This window comes from Podarcis pityusensis (assembly GCF_964106645.2).
Source record: "Podarcis pityusensis genome assembly, chromosome: 9".
In the NCBI taxonomy this organism is placed as follows: Eukaryota; Metazoa; Chordata; class Lepidosauria; order Squamata; family Lacertidae; genus Podarcis; species Podarcis pityusensis.
The window spans coordinates 22,937,967-22,954,184 of NC_138034.1; the positions used below are offsets into that span (position 1 = coordinate 22,937,967).

The 16,218-nt window shown below is 44.1% G+C and overlaps 1 protein-coding gene across 1 annotated transcript in view; it reads left to right on the forward strand.

The window, feature by feature from the left end:
• The first annotated feature begins 218 nt into the window (after positions 1 to 218).
• Positions 219 to 16,218, forward strand: part of KDR (kinase insert domain receptor) — a 50,015-nt gene continuing 34,015 nt past the window's right edge. Inside the window, exons 1-9 of the mRNA XM_081021469.1 lie at positions 219 to 567; positions 7,445 to 7,535; positions 8,075 to 8,271; positions 9,495 to 9,637; positions 10,072 to 10,240; positions 11,953 to 12,107; positions 13,773 to 13,947; positions 15,103 to 15,214; positions 15,876 to 16,039. Of these exons, the coding sequence (XP_080877595.1) occupies positions 495 to 567; positions 7,445 to 7,535; positions 8,075 to 8,271; positions 9,495 to 9,637; positions 10,072 to 10,240; positions 11,953 to 12,107; positions 13,773 to 13,947; positions 15,103 to 15,214; positions 15,876 to 16,039 (1,279 nt within the window). The 5' untranslated portion in view covers positions 219 to 494. The remainder of the gene's footprint in view (positions 568 to 7,444; positions 7,536 to 8,074; positions 8,272 to 9,494; positions 9,638 to 10,071; positions 10,241 to 11,952; positions 12,108 to 13,772; positions 13,948 to 15,102; positions 15,215 to 15,875; positions 16,040 to 16,218) is intronic.

The following is a 16,218-nucleotide window of genomic DNA, read 5'->3' on the forward strand; positions in this document are numbered from 1 at the left end:
TGATACAGGAATTGTTTTTATCCACCCCCTCTGTTTTTTTTTGCCTCTGGGTCTTGAGGCTGAAGCTCCGAGTAATTCACCCCAGAAGAAGAGGGACAGCATTGGGGAGAAACATCAGGGTCGGAGGCGGGGCTAGCGTGTCAAGCCCCTCCTCCGAAGGAGCGCTGGGCCCGGGGATTGGTCGGCACGGATTTGCAAAACCCCGCCTGGCGGGGAAGACTCTTGCCAGGCTGCTGGGGCATCGGAGCGCCTCGAGGAGAATCCGCAGAAATATTGTTTCTCTGCCCCGCCTAAGGAAGTGCGCTTGTCGCGCCTGCTCCGCGGATCTTCTGGCTAGCTGAAGCGGTCGGATCGAAGGCAAAGCGGCTGAGGCTTTGGCCCCGCAGCTGATGTCTGGGCTATAATAGAGATCACCCGGGGTTGGGTAGCTTCCCCTGGACTTGACCTGCTCTGCCACCCGCGTTTTGTTGTGGTTCTTGTTGCTCCGAGGAGACATGGAGCTGGCGGCGGGACTGGGACTGATCCTGGCGCTGTGGGCTGCCGCGGAGCCCGGGCTGGTTGAGGCGGGTAAGAGGAGCGCACGTGTGTGTGTGTGTGTGTGTGTGTGTTTGTTTGTGTGTGTGTGTGTGTGTGTGTGTGTGTGTGGTGTTGTTGTTGTTTATTGTTGGGTTGGTTGGTGGATAACTTTGCCGATCTCCTAGGGGCTCCCCTTCCCCAGGATCCATGGAATCAGCTCAGCCAAGCTAGATTGGCACAGATCACACTCACACACACCCCACCCGCCGCTTCCCCAGGTCCCGAGGAATTCCCTGGGTTGGGGGAAGAAATAGCCTGTCGAAGGATAGATGAATTTGGCGCACGCGCGCGGGGTGGGGTGGGGGGCTTTTTGCACAAAGAAAGGTGGAAAGAATCAGCTGCAAGCGTAGCCCCTTTCACTGGAACGAAGCCCCACCGAATTCAGCTGCACTTACTTCCGAGTAGCCGTGGCCGGGATCGCTCTGCTGAGTGCCGATGTTCCGCGTTGTCTTGCGCAGCGCCTGGCGCACCGAGCGAGCCGAATCCAAAATGCGCAGGTGATCTTGGCGACGCGTGACCCTTCCGCAACATGTTGGCTTCTCTGGTCATAGAATCATAGAACTGGAAGGGGTCCCGAGGATCATCTAGTCCAACCCCCTGTAATGCAGGGTATATGCCGCTGTCCCTGACGCGGGGATCGAACCTGCAACTTTGGCGTTGTCAGTACCGCGCTCTAGCCAACGACGGCCAAGGCGGCGACGCCCCGTACCTGGGAATAAACCCCATTGAATTCAGGACGAGTGATTTCAGAGCAGGCAAGGCTTAGCCTTGTGCCGTATGCACCGGGCTGATACAGCTGGAGTGGCCCAGCCTTGTGGGCTTTCTCTGTCTCCTTCTCCCCACCCTCCCCTCCGCATTTCAGCTGAGCAAGGATGTGGCTGGCTGAAGGGCTCAAACTTCTTGTTGGGTCTTTTTTAGCAGCAGGGAGGGAGGCTGAGGTTGGAGAGTAAGGAAGAGAGGATTTAGCGCCCTGGCTCCAAATCTCCTCCTGCCCCTACAGAAGGATCACCATGGGTTCTCCAAGAAACCCACTTTCAAGTCCATTTCACACAAGTGTCCCCCTCCCAATCCTTTTTTGTGTAAGGGTTAAAAAAATTGTAATCGATGTTTAGATTCTGTGAACCGCCCTGAGACCTGCAGGTATAGGCCAGTATATAAATTCAACAGATAAATAAATCTATTTTAATATTTTAAATAGATTTTAACTTTTCTGGGACAGGAGCCCGCCCTCTTTGGCCTCCCTAAAGTACCACTCACACTGATGGTGCAATATTGACCATGGCACTACGCCATCATTTGCAAATAATGTGCATGTCTGCACATGTTCGTGTTGGTATGTTAAAAAAACACACAACGGACCACAGGGAACCACTGTCAATTACAGGGGCAGGGATGGACATGCATGCAGTCTTCACACCATCCTTAATAATTGATGCTATTATCACAGGGTTGCCATATTTCAAAAAGTGAAAATCCAGACACAAAAGTTGTTGACCGTTTTTTGGCTAAGTTGGTGAGCTTTTTTGGGAAGGAGGGGGACTAAGTTGGTGAGCTTTATCGTTGTTGTTGTTATTATTATCATCAGTGTGTGTGACGTGCTGCTTTTTATACATCTTTTCCCTGGCTCAGAGGTGACATTCATTTTGTGAAATACCTCCCAAAGTCCTTGCCAGTCTTGCTTTACCTAACCCTTTGGGATTATTAACCCATTGACACTGCAACCAGTGATACCAGTAGTGATACCACTGGGACCGGGGGCAGGGAGCGTGCAAAAGGCAGGGAGCCCACCAGTAGTAGAGCGAACGATGCAATGATAAATGGAGCCGGAACCAACGACAGGCTGAGACAATAAATTCTAGATTCACCACCATCCATCTCCCATCTTTAGTTCCACAAAGGGCATCACTGAGACTAAGGATGACAGCAACTAAAACTGATGGACTACGCAGAGATGGCGAAACTTACCAGAAGAATAAGTGATCAAGTTGAGAGACTTTTTTAAAAAAACAGAAAATGTGTTGAATATATGAAGACAATTAAAAGCATTAGCAGGATTGACATAAACCCAAGCAGTAAGAAATAACTTAAAGGAAGTATAAAGGATACATTTATGAACAGGTTTGAATTGGTGATGCAGTACAAAATATGATATACAGTAAAATAAGAAACTGCAGGGAGGGAGGGAGGTCTCAGAAAAGGTAAGGGAATAATTTCTATTGTTGAAACATTGTAAAATGCAAAAATGCAAAATAAAATTTAAGAAGAGACTTAAGGATGAGGATGCTGACAGGTTATGCCAATCTCTGGGCTGGTAAGAAGGCAGACAGGTGGGGCAGGCTCAGGGCAGGCTGAGGTTTGTGGCACAACATCCCATTTGCCCTAATGGGCCAGCCTTCACTGAGCGCTACATCCTATGGCAGCAAAGTCCATGACAAAGGGCATGCCCTTGCATATTCTAAACCATTAGCGCCATGCACATGCAAAGGTGACAGTGGTGTGAGTTAAAAAACAAAAGAGAATGCAACAAGGGAAAATTCAGCCAAACAGCAGTATGCTACCTGGGATAGCTCAGTCGGCAGAGCATGAGACTTGTAATTTGAAGATTGTGGGTTCGAGCCCCATGTTGGGTGAAAGATTCCTGCATTGCAAGAGGGGTTGACTATAGAAGACCCTTGTAGTCAGGGCTGGATTGAGGTTTGATGAGGCCCTAAGCTACTGAAGGTAACGGAGCCCTTTATATAGCAGGTGGGGCCCATTACTTACATCATAGGAGCCTACACAATACAAAACACTGTTGCTCTATGTAGGTTTTATTTTATTTGTTTTTTATCTTATATTTTGGAAATGTACATCCAGGTTTTTTCCCCTTTAAATTTGTTGGGGGCCCCCAAGAGAGCGGGGCCCTAAGCTATAGCTTGTTTAGCTTATACATAAATCGGGCACTGCTTGTGGTCCCTTCCAATTCTACAATACCACTGACCAAATGCTAACCCAGCAAGTTGGGTTGGCGGAAGGAGATTCTTGGGAGATTTGAACTAATCGTTCGAACTGCAATGAGGTTTGTACAATGACAAAGGAAAGCAGCAGCAAAACAGAAGGACCGTGATTATTTGAAGGAGGTCCCCAGGACACAGCGTCTGTGGCCGTAGGTAGATTGAGGTCTACCAAGTGGCATCTAGTTTTATGTTGTTGGTGCTAATGGTGAGGTGGTGAGCATTGCAGGTAAGGAGCAAACCACTTGTGCTGCTAATGGTCTGAAGGGCTAAAGGCAGTGGCAGACCTTGGCTCCTCAAATTTCAGTGACACCTTGTGCAACACCAAAATCCAGCACCCCTGCCTCTCACCTTCCTTAGGGTGTCATAGTTGCGGTGTCTGCTGCAAAGCCCCAAGAGTTCAGCACTCGGTGCGACCCGACCAATCACGCTCCCCTTGATCTGCCTTTGCTAAAGGACTCTTTTGGCTTGCTTATGGTGCTTTCTTATTGAAAGCTGGATAACTGGAGTGTTATTGTTGCAGTGCTGTTCTATGTGCCGCATAAAGTATGGTATGTGCTGTGCATGAAATAGGTGCTTTCTCATATTGGTGAGCAGAGGATCAAGGCTCTGGGAATATCACCCCCCAATTTTCCCATTAAGCCTGTTTTAAGAAGTTAAGAAAAGACCTGCAGGATCATACCAAAGGTCTATCTCAGGCATAGGCAAACTCGGCCCTCCAGATGTTTTGGGACTACAATTCCCACCATCCCTGCCCACTGGTCCTGTTAGCTAGGGATCATGGGAATTGTAGTCCCAAAACAGCTGGAGGGCCGAGTTTGCCTATGCCTGGTCTACCTAGTCCAGGCTTCTGTTTCACACAGGAACCGATCAGATGCCTTTCAGAAGGCCACAAGCAAAACCATTGGGTCTCTCCTCATGGTTATTCACCAGTGACTGGTATTCAGAGTAAGATCAGAAAGGAAGAGCTGGACTTCTTGACTATTTTGAACAACTTTAGGTTTCATATAATTTACTTTTTGTTTTCAAAATCCCCCTCCTCCTCCTCCCACACCCATTATTGCTTGTTTGGCTTTCACTGGTGATACCCAACTGGGAAGATAAATCTATGCTTGGCACCATTCCTGTCTTCTCTGAGCTTCTGTGACCCACATAAATATGTGAATTTGGCAGGTTTGCTCCAAGGTTACCTGAGTTGAGGGATACACTTTGAGCACAATCTTAGCAAATGTTTTGTGGAAATCAATGGCAGATAGCAGTGCAGAGTCCTATGCCTGTTTACTCAGAAGTAAATCACAGTAAGTGGGCCTAGGGCTGCAGCTGTACAGTTCTTGCTGGATGGCTGCTGAGTTTTAGGGATCAGTGAAACAACAATTAAATAGTTAAGACGATAGATGTAGTGCCAGCAGTCACATGGCTTGGAGAAGAGAAATGCAAGCAGACTTCACCACAGAGCTGATAATTTAGAATGTTTATTAATATATTTACTTTAATGCTAGCAAAAAATAAGTTAATATGAGAGAAGTAATTTCATATTAATAATAAATTTTGGATGAAAGGACAATGTGAGGTTGCAATTTTAGTCGTACACTTACCTGGGAGTAAGTCTTTCTGTGTAGACATGCTAACAATCCTATAGCTGTTTTCTAGCATTCATTTTCCCCTTTGAGCCAGTGGCTGCCAAAACGGATTGTAAAATCTGTCCGAGTGACATACATTCAGATGAAAAGCAACTCATGATTGAAATATTACTGCCATAGCCTAATAATGATAGAATAATGGTTTGCCAGTGGACCTTATGACATTCCATTTTGTCTTTGAATTACAGTCTTTCATAGCAGCGTATTTACATTGCATTTTCGCCTTCCTCTCCTTGTGTTTGAGTGTTTCTTTGGTATTGCTCATGGAACAGAGCTCCTTTTTCAAGTGACATATCAGATATGAATTACTAAAGTCATCGTTTTGGAATCTCAAGCGTATTTAGAAACCAGGGCTTCAGTTCTGGAAAGCCGTATTCTCGACTTCCATATGTAAGAATGTGAGTTCCATTATAGGAAGCTGTCTCATCCCTGAGTCAGAAAATTGGCCCGCCTAACTCAGTATTGTTTACAATGACTGGCAGTGCTCACCAGAGACTCAGGCAGGAGTCTTTCCTGGACCTACCTGGAGATGTTGAGGATTGAACTGGAGCAAATGAGGTCCTTGACCACTGAGCTATGGCCATCATTGAACTATGGATGCGCTTTCATTCTTGTGGGGCACTAATCTGGCTTGCTGGACTTTGCCATTGCCATGAGAGCTGACTGCGTGCCCTAGAATGTGCCCAGTTATTTTCCACTTTATTGAATATTGTGGGAGAAGGATCAATAGTTGCCTTTTAAAAAAAGCTTGCCTGCCATTCCATTGAGGGAGCATCATTTGAAAACTACTTGTTATCTTAACCCACACAATTAGTGCAACGAATGCTTGGAACATCTTACCTAAACGCTTAGAACATCTTCCTTGAAATAGGTTTTATAGTAAGGTTGCCATATTTCCCGGACATAGCCGAAATACAGCATTCAGAACCAGTGACTGGGTGAAAATTGCTTCAATGTGTGGGAAAATCCAGACATATGGCAACACATGTTGGAAGTCTAGCTCAAAAAACGTCATTTGTTTTAGAGTTTTTGCAAAAAAATAAAAGGAAAAAAAGCTCAACTTTTGTGTATGGATTTTCACTTTTTGAAAGATGGCAACCCTATTTTATAGGAACAGATGAATTTTAAGCTCTGTGTAATTCTCAGCTCTTGGGTAGCAAAAGAAGCATCCTCTAAAAATCTGAGCAATAGGATTACGTTAACTTTGAGAGGAGTTACTACAGCTTCCATCAACTTCTGTTCTGGTCTGCAACCCCTACCAGCCCCCTGCCCATGCTAGCTGGGGCTGATAGGAGTTGCAATCCAAACCACATTCATATACAGTGGTACCTTGGGTTACATACGCTTCAGGTTACAGACTCCGCTAACCCAGAAATAGTGCTTCAGGCTAAGAACTTTGCTTCAGGATGAGAACAGAAATTGTGCTCTGGCAGCGTGGCAGCAACAGGAGGCCCCATTAGCTAAAGTGGTGCTTCAGGTTAAGAACAGTTTCAGGTAAAGTACGGACCTCCGGAATGAATTAAGTACTTAACCCGAGGTACCACTATGTGTTCATCTTCACATACACAAACTTTGCTGTTAATAGCTGCAGTGGGATCAGTCAGCCATTTTGCACACCAGACTCCCAGTTTAAAGACCCCTTCTTTAAGTCAGTGGTCTAATGCTTATATTGATGTGTTCCTCAGAATAATGTCGAATGAGGCTAATTAATTGGAAGCACTGGCAAATGATGAATTTATAATTAATTGGTTGTTGTTGTTGTTTTTTATTTAAAAAAGTAAGAAAAGAATTAAGTTGTTCCTGAGAGAATGAGATCATCATGTAGAGTCAAGTTCACTTTGTTTCAATGCCCCACATCCTTTAGTTAGACCTTGAAGTTAGCGGTGCAACAAAACAGGAACTCCACCCTTGCTGTATGAATTGCAGAGCTGAGCTGCTAGCCTCTGACCATCTGCCCATTCTTCCTGTTATGACAGAGCTCATGAATTTCTGTATGATGTGTGAAATCCTTCCTAATTTAACTCTTCAAATGCACAACCCCAATCCCATTGACCTGCGTGGATCAGGCATAGGCACAGAATGTTCATATGAGTGAGTTATGTATGACACATATAATCACATTTTTGTTGAGTGTGTGTAATTTGGCATGTTCTTTGGTCTGGGACTGGGGCAACCCAGTCAGATGGGCAGGGTACAAATAATAAAATTGTTACTTTTATTGTTGTTATTTTGCAGGCTCATCTGTTTCATTGGATCCACCATCCCTTAGCATCCAAAAATCTGTTATTACTGTGACAGCCAATGATACGCTACAAATTAATTGCAGGTAAGGCTGGGGCATCACATTGATGGTTGTGTTTATAAAGTGTGTGTTTTTCTGAATCACTTTTCCCCCCTTTTTACTGTGACTTTCTTTGCTATCATTGCATAATAGATGATAACTGAAAGAGAAGGATGTAAACAAGGAACCAAGGGAAATTCAAGTGTATCTAAGCATTCCTGGTTCACCTGTTTAAAGCTTTAGGGCAGAGGTGGGGAACCAGAGGCCTGGGGGCTACGTGTAGCCCTCTAGGCATCTCCTTGCAGGCTCTTGAGATTCTCACTTAGCCACACCCTTCCTTGGCCCTGATCTACCCCTTCTTTGAGCACTTTTGCGTGGCTGGAATGTGTCTTTTAACTGACAATGTCTCTTGCTGATCCCCATATTGAGTAGGTCAACACAGCTCCCTGCAGTTTGGGACTCTTCTTTAGGGTGTGTGACTATGGATTCCCCTTGGGGGCATTGCTATGGGGTCTGCCATGATAAACTCCTGCATCATGTCAGAGTTTGCCATTACTCATACCTCTCATTTGTTTCCACCTTAGTGGTGAAAGAGCTTTGGAATGGCTTTGGCCTAACAACCAGACCAGTGCTGAAAACCGAGTGATGGTGACAGACTGTATAGACAATGTCTACTGTAAGATGCTCACTCTTACAAAAGTAACAGGCAATGACACGGGAGCCTACAAGTGCCTTTACCAAGACAACCATACAATGTCAAGTGTGTATGTTTATGTACAAGGTAGGTGCTGACTGTTTGGGAAATTGAAGATTAAAGCTGCGGTTCTATACCTTTGCTTGTCTTGTTAGAGAAATTGGACTTACATCTGAGTAAACATGTATAAAGTTTTAAGGGGCTTCATAGAGCCTCACATACCCACACTCTCTTGTGAGCAAAGAAACTTCTTTGTTGACCCTGGCATTTCCTATAGAGAGGACTACAGCTTCCATTCTCAAGGCAGATAATGGGTTCTTGGGGCTTTCTATATTTATGTTTATAATTGATGATCATAGAATGATCATTGTAGAGTTGGAAGGAGATCATCTAGTCCAATGCCCTGCAAGGCAGAAATAGGCAGCCATCCCATACAGGGACCAAACCTTGGTGGTCTCAGCACCACACTCTAACCAACTGAGCTATCAAGGCTAAATTTATTAAAAGTTTCTATATATTAAAATAATACCAAGATGGTGTACAATAAAACCACTCAGTAGAAAGCAACAATTCAAAAACGATTCCATACCCAATAAAAACAATTCAATAAAAGCTACATATCCCAATCGCAGGAATTATTCGGTATCAAAATAAATTGTTTCCTTGGTGCTTGTAATCAGCAGTTAACACGGTAAGCTGGAAGAGCGGTAGCCGACCAAAATACTGTAGTTGGGTTTAGCAGCAGTGGGTAAACATTCTGGACCTGAAGGCTGCACCGCCAGGTGGTAGATGTGACCAAACCCACAGCATGTGTGCTGCTGCAAAGGCAACACACATCACATGCACACACCAGAGCATGCAAACATGCTGGTGTCTGCATCAACCACACATGGACATAGGCCAGACACAAGGCCTACCTAGGAGTTGGTGCAGGCCCAGTGGGGCACAAAAATCACGCCTCTTCATTCTGTCTCAGCTCCTCTGGCAAGAGAGCAAGGACGCCTCTGGCCAGACAGGATGTAGATCACTCTTTCTCCCATCCTCAGATCAATCATCCGGTTAGCAGGAGAATGAGGTAATCTCAGTCCTAATCATTGTGTTCAGCCGGGCAGAGAGTGCTATGATCAGGATACAGATTTGTTGGGGGTTCCACCTGCCATTAGCTCCCCTGTATTAGAACTCCAACCTCCTAACACGGAATCACTCGTTTACACTGTTGTATATCATTTTGCTTTTAAAATTAAGAAGTATTTGCAAACTGGTTGTACTGTATTTATCTGATCCCCACCCCCACCCCCTACCCCCTGCAGATGTTACAGACCTTCCCGATGGCCGGTCTCCGTTTGTGACTTCCGTTAGTGATCAGATTGGTGTGGTATATTTAACTGGAAACAAAACTGTGGTGGTACCATGCCTTGGCTCCACGTCAAATCTGAACGTATCTCTGTATGCGGTAAGACAAAGGAATTGCTGCCTTTTGTCCATTGTTTTAGTAGTTCTCACTCCTGGCATCTTGAAGGGTACCAGAGCCATTACCATCCTCCCATTGATGCTGAGCTCATTGGAGTGGGGATGGAGTAGGGCAAGGAGGCAGTAGCCCCACATGTTCACATGCACTGTCACCCAAGAGCTTTCCTGACCTAACCCCTTCCTCCTTGACCTGTCCCATCCTTGTTCCAACAAATGCAGTGCTGCCACCAGAAAAGCACCCCGCTGTCCCCATGACTAATTGCTGCTGACACCTTCACACTTTCTTTACATTTGGAGGAGGGGTTGATGGCAAGAGACTATGTTGGTGGGTGGGATGAGAATGTGGTGGACAACTTGGACATCCTTTCAATTCTCTGAGACAGTTTAACCGATTGATATATCCTGGTGTCCATGCAGAAGTACCCGGAGAAAATATTTGTCCCTGATGGCAAATCGATTACATGGGACAGTCAGAAAGGCTTCACTGTTCCCACCAACTTGATCAACGATGTGAGCATGGTCTACTGCAAAGCAAAGATAGATGGCAAAAGTTACCAATCTGTGATGTACATTGTGGTAGTTGTAGGTAAGCCATTCTGTGGCCATCTTATTTGTTATTTACATTTTGTTTAGCTTAATGGAAGGGGGTTCAGCAGAACAGCATGAAGTTGTGTTGCTTAACGTAACCATCATCTTTCTAAAACTAAAATGGTATGGATTTCAACTAATGTGGCTGTCCGAAACTGTCTGGGTGAAAGTCAGACGAAGAAACATGTCAGGGTACTGCCATCGGAACAGGGTAGGGAAGCAGAGGGGCAGTTGGGTTACAGGGAACTTCTGAAAATCTTGCGAAGCAGTTCCTCTTCCTGTGGTGGGGAAAGCCACACCTCTAGTGGGGAAGAGGGGAAAGGGCCAGAGGATGCTGCTGGGAGCCTCAGCACCGCTCCTGGCCAAGCTGGCCAGGAGGGAAGCACGCCTCTTCCATTGCCCACCCTGCACAGAGGTGTAAAACGCAAAGAAGGAAGGAAAAGCTGGGGGTGACGAAGCTCTTATGTTGGGGGAGATCCTGGAAACAACCACTCCCGGATTCTGCTGGCGATTGAGGCAGACATGAACTTGTGGCTCTGCACTGTAAACAGTTTTGCACCAAAATAAAACCTGTAAAAGACAGGTCTGAGTCCTGACTGATTACTCACGAGCAACCACCACTGTCATCTGACAAAACCCAACCAGTGGTGTGCAGTCAGTGGACTAGGGTAGTCCCCTAAATGTTCCTCTGGCACCTCATTCCCAAAGCTTGGGAAGCTTCTGGCCGGCTTAGGGAGGGAGGTGCAATGCTCACACGTGAAACATCCCCCCCATCACCCTCTCAAGCTGGCGCCTCTAGCCCTAACTATTCCCCTATGAAAAATTTCACCGCATTTCACTGAACCCAACAACATTCCTTAAATTAATGCGAAAACCAGCAGAGGAGAATCTCTGATCTGCCAGGCCTTCTGATTGGGCCGAGGCTGTTTTCTCCCAAGCGATGACCACCTGCTGTACGCCTGAGGATCAGCTGGTTGTCAGGGCTTGCAAAGGCCTAGGCACTGTTTGAGTGCCTCACTTGTAGTTCTAGAAATCATTTAATGTGTCGACACGAATAGAAGTTATTAATGTTGCAGTTGTTGTATAAGGGATTATGTATTATGTTGCATAAGGGAATGTAATTGAAATTAATAAGATTTTGGAACGCAGAAATAAAGAAAATATTCAAACCATCAATTCGGTATTTGAATGATTGGTATTAGTAATTGCATTATAATTTGGTACTATTATAATGAGGCTATTATTGGATGGTAATTGAAAATTAATAAAAATTATTATCAAAGCAAAGGCCTATGCACTCTGCTTTGCAAGTGCTCTGTCAGGGCACATGGTTTTAAACCATGGAGGCAAAAATGAGTTCCTGGTGTAATTATGACACCAGGTGTGTGGCAGGTGGGCAGAGTGGTAGCTTTGGGAAGTGAGCCTTGACAGATTTTATGGCCAATTGGATTTGCTGGGTGATATCAAACTTACCATACTCAAAGAAGACCCACTGAAATCCACAAACTTAGTCAAGTGCATTTATTTCAGTGTGTCCTCTCTGAGTGTAACTGAAAATAATCAGCAGTAAGATCAATCCAGGCCCCACTTCCCAAACCCCCTCATTTATCTGAAATTTCACTGTTTTGGTTGCCTCCCAAAATGGAGACAGTTTTACAATGTGGCTTTGGTTCAACTTGTTATTCCTTCATTTCCCCCTTTTCTACTCAGGATATAAAATTCATGACCTTATTATGAGCCCTCCTCACCAGGTAGAGCTGGCTGCAGGGGAGAAGTTAACGCTAAACTGCACCGCAAGGACTGAGCTGAACGTGGCAATCGTGTTTGCATGGGCCTACCCATCAAGCAAGACGACAGCAAGCAAGGTAGCTTCCCTTTAAAGATAAAACTCGTGGATTGAAGCCCAAAGGGTTGCCGGTCCTTTGCGTTGTTGCTGCCTAGCTCTCAGAAATGCATGGATAACAATGATACACTTGGGATCATTAGAGCTCCCAACTTTGGGATGATTTGTGTGTAACTTAGCGGCAGTCACTGAAGCATTTTCTAGTAGGAATTGCCTTAGCATCGTGGTGAGAGGAATGACTGCCCTCCTCAATGGAAGCTGCGGAGCACCTCAGCCAGCCCCATGCAAGTGTGCAGTTGGTAACTGGCTAGCTGCTTTGTTGACATCATCAGTCTGCACCCATGCCAGAAACAGCTAGACAGTTGGCAACCACCACACACTCATACAGGGATGACTGATTCACGTCCTTCCTCCATTGCTGCCTTTTCAGCGGCACCAGTAATGCTAGGAATTCCTTTCCTTCCTGAGGGTAGCCAGTAATTCCTACTAACATAAGGAATGGCAGATGAAACTGATGGACTATATGGAACTGGCGCAAATGACTGGTAGAATCCGTGACCAGGGAGAAGAGGCGATGGAAGAAGATTGGAAGAAATTCAAAGACTACTTACAGAAATATTGCAAAATTAAGGAATGTTAGAGTGATGTTGGATTGAAAATAAGTGGTTTCCAGCTGTACAGGATAAAATTATAAGACAGACTAAGATTAAAGATCAGGATTAAAGAAGTTTAAGGAAACGGAAATTTGGTACTTAAGAGGTAAAATATTAATGCTATATTACATTAAGATTAAAGATTAGGAGTAAATAAGTTAAAGGAAAGGGAAATTTGGTACTTAAGAGGTAAATTTTTAATGCTATATTACACTAAGAATAAAGATTGGGGTTAAAAAAGTGGAAAAGAAATTGCTGGAGGAACAATTTGGACTGGAATACAAAAGAGGGAGGTATGAGGAAGTCCAGAAAATAAGTAAATTTAAAAAAGGGAAATGAAAAAGTGATATTGTTTTTAATTGTTCTGTTTCTTTTTTTTTTGTTTTTTGTTTTTCGTTTTTGTTTTCTTTTTTTTGGAATTTGTATTGTGTATTTGTGTATTTCTTTTTTATGTTTTTTCTGTTCAACTTTTTATTGAAACTTTAATAAAAATTATTTTTTTTAAAAAAAAAATAATTCCTACTAACATAGTGCTCCATCATATTGCTGGAGAAGATATATTCAGAAAAGCACATGGTGCTAAGAATAAGGGCAACCAGATGCAAAAGAGGACATGTTTCATAGTTGTTTAATAGCTGTTGAGGCCATTTCCCCCCCACAAGTGCAGATGTTCAAACATAGTACCTTCTACAGAAATCTGATCTTCCTGCACAGTTGCCAAATGGTGGTAGCAGTAAGTTCACAAAAGTTACTGGTGTTGCCAGTCCACCTGGATATGCATTTCCAATATAAATCATTAGTGGCATGCCAACAGGAAACCCATTTTTATCCAGATTGCAAAAGCATCCGTACCTACTCCCCTGGGAACAATCTTTGTTCACCCGGGTGAGTAGCTGTTTACAGATCTGCACAGGAGCCCTATCGTCCACCCCATCTTTTCAACGTAGAAAAAAGTCCTCTACATTTTATGTTACATGGGTGAGAGGAGGCTAAAGAGGTGATGTTGAAATCAATCCCTTTGAACTCCGTTACAGAAAAGCCATGCTGTAATCAGGGACGCAAAGACTTCAACTGGTAGCGAAGGGAAGAAGACGTTTGTGAGCACTCTCACCATAGACCACGTGACCGTAAATGATGGCGGTCAATACAGCTGCACCGCCTCCAGCAGCAGTATGACTAAGGAAAACAGTATTTATGTCATCGTCCACGGTAAGGCATCCCCCTGGATTTGATACTTGTGCAAAGAAGATTCTGAGGGAGAAGAGACTCTGATTTAAATAAACCACTAGTAAAATCAAGACCAGTAAACAATGACATGTTCGAGTGGCAACACTCGCCTGATCTCTAGCTGGTTGAGTCGCTGATGGCAGGTAGAAGAGAAGGGGATGAGTTGACAGCAAGGTTGATGCGGTGCAAACATGTTGGCGGGAGCACCAGATTGGCTCTGCTGGCGTGTTTGCGCTGTGCTGAACTTGCTAGCCTCCCCTTCTGCCTCTTGGTAAACAGTAGGTGACACAGCTGACCTGAGGTGAGCAGGACCACTATGCTGATTGAGATAGCTATTAAACCAAAGTCAAGGATTTCCTCAATCTTTTATAATTACGTGCTTTGTTTTTGGAAGAAAATGAGCTGGAAACAATGGAGATGTAAAGTACAATCCTATAGGCTCAGCAGGGAGAACCCCTGTCCACTGGGTCAAGTTAGTCCACCAGACCATCCCACAGCCATGCACACCTAATGTGTGGCAGGTGAGGCCATAGTTGCAAAGGAACAACTGGGGGTCGTTTTCCAATTGAAGCCAATCCCTGTTTATTCACCTTTACTCAGCCAACTATTGTTTTCACCGCTGCCATGCATGGTTGAAATGAACAGGAGAAGCAGACCCAAATTTCTGGATAATACTGAGGGTTGTATTTAATAAAGATCAGAATAGATCCATTGAAATTAATGGACCTCAGTTAGCTCTGCCGTTGAATTTAAGTGGACTTTCTTTGAGTAAGATTCTACTCTAAATGTTTAAATATCTTCAAAAAAGCACAGTGGGACGATATGGAACCTTGCAAGATACACCTGGACAAATTCCTTAGTTCCTCCTTCTCTCCCCTGTGTAATGTAATAAGGAAATGCATGCTGTGATGTCATGGCACTCCCCCATGGCTGCCAATGATGCAGAGCAGGTGTTGAGAAAGGCATATTAGGACAATTGTGTTGGGCTTCCAGAGTACAGAAGGTTCCTCTTGTTCAATGGAGGTTGCCATTAGTCTCAATTTTAAAAAAATCTACGTACAATAAGAAAACCTCTACTTCTGGAAAAGAAGAAATCTGCTATCTAAAAACTCTTGCTGCCTTCTTAAATTCCGACAGAAAAACCTTTCATCGTTACGGGCAGAATGCAATCTTTGGTGGAGACAAGACTGAATGAGCCGGCTAAGATTCCTGTGATATTCAAAGGGTACCCACCTCCAGATGCAAAATGGTAAGAATTGGAGCAGGTTTTTTTATAATAAGAGAGCCAAAATTGCATAATGCATCTGGATATACATTGTCCAGAAGAAGACACTGCTTTGCAGAATGCTACTTATACAACTGCTTTGAAGGTTTTTTGTTTGTTTTTACAATCAAGCAGTATATAAATTTTATGCAATAAATAAATAAATACATCTAAATGTAAAGCTTTCCAAATAGAGGACTGTCTTCTATAAAGAAGGGCACATGGATGTGAGAATCCCCATTGAGCCATGATGAATAATCCTACCTTGCAGGACTACTATAAGAATAAAGAGTTTCTTTATCCCTGAGATCTCCAGAAAAAAATGTAGGATATCAACAGAGGCTTTTAACCTGACCTTTGATAGTTAAGATATTTAGCTTTCTGGGATCCACCTCCTTTTGATGACTCTATATTGTTCGCTCATTATAATGGTTTTATGCAGCTTACTGGTTTTTATAATTGTAATTGTTTCCTGTTTTTATAACTCTATTTAATAATGCTGTAACTCATTCCTGGGACTTTATGAAGAGTGGGCAAGTATTCTTACAATGAAATAATTCAGTAAATCTATTCTGCCTAATTACATTCTATTTTTTAAAGCCCACCAAGCAAACACTTACGTCTTTGTTTGCTTGTTTGTTTGCAGGTATAAAAACGGAAAACCCATAGCTGCAAATCGAACGCTTAAACTCGGTTACTCCTTGACAATCACCGAAGTGAGCGAGAGAGATGCTGGGAATTATACCATCATTCTGACCAATCCCATTAACAAAGAGCAAGAGAAGCACACCTTTCATCTGGTTGTGAATGGTAAATTCATCTCTCCTAAATCTTTGTTTTCTTCAGAGGGAAATTCTGCGTCCACCGAAGTCAGTGACAAGCTGCCAATGTGTGGGCATGCTCTGTTTACATCAGGTGCTGTGGGGAGTGGCTTTTATGTGCATGTCTTGATAGGTCAAAAAGTTGGAATGGTGCCCCTCAGAATGCAG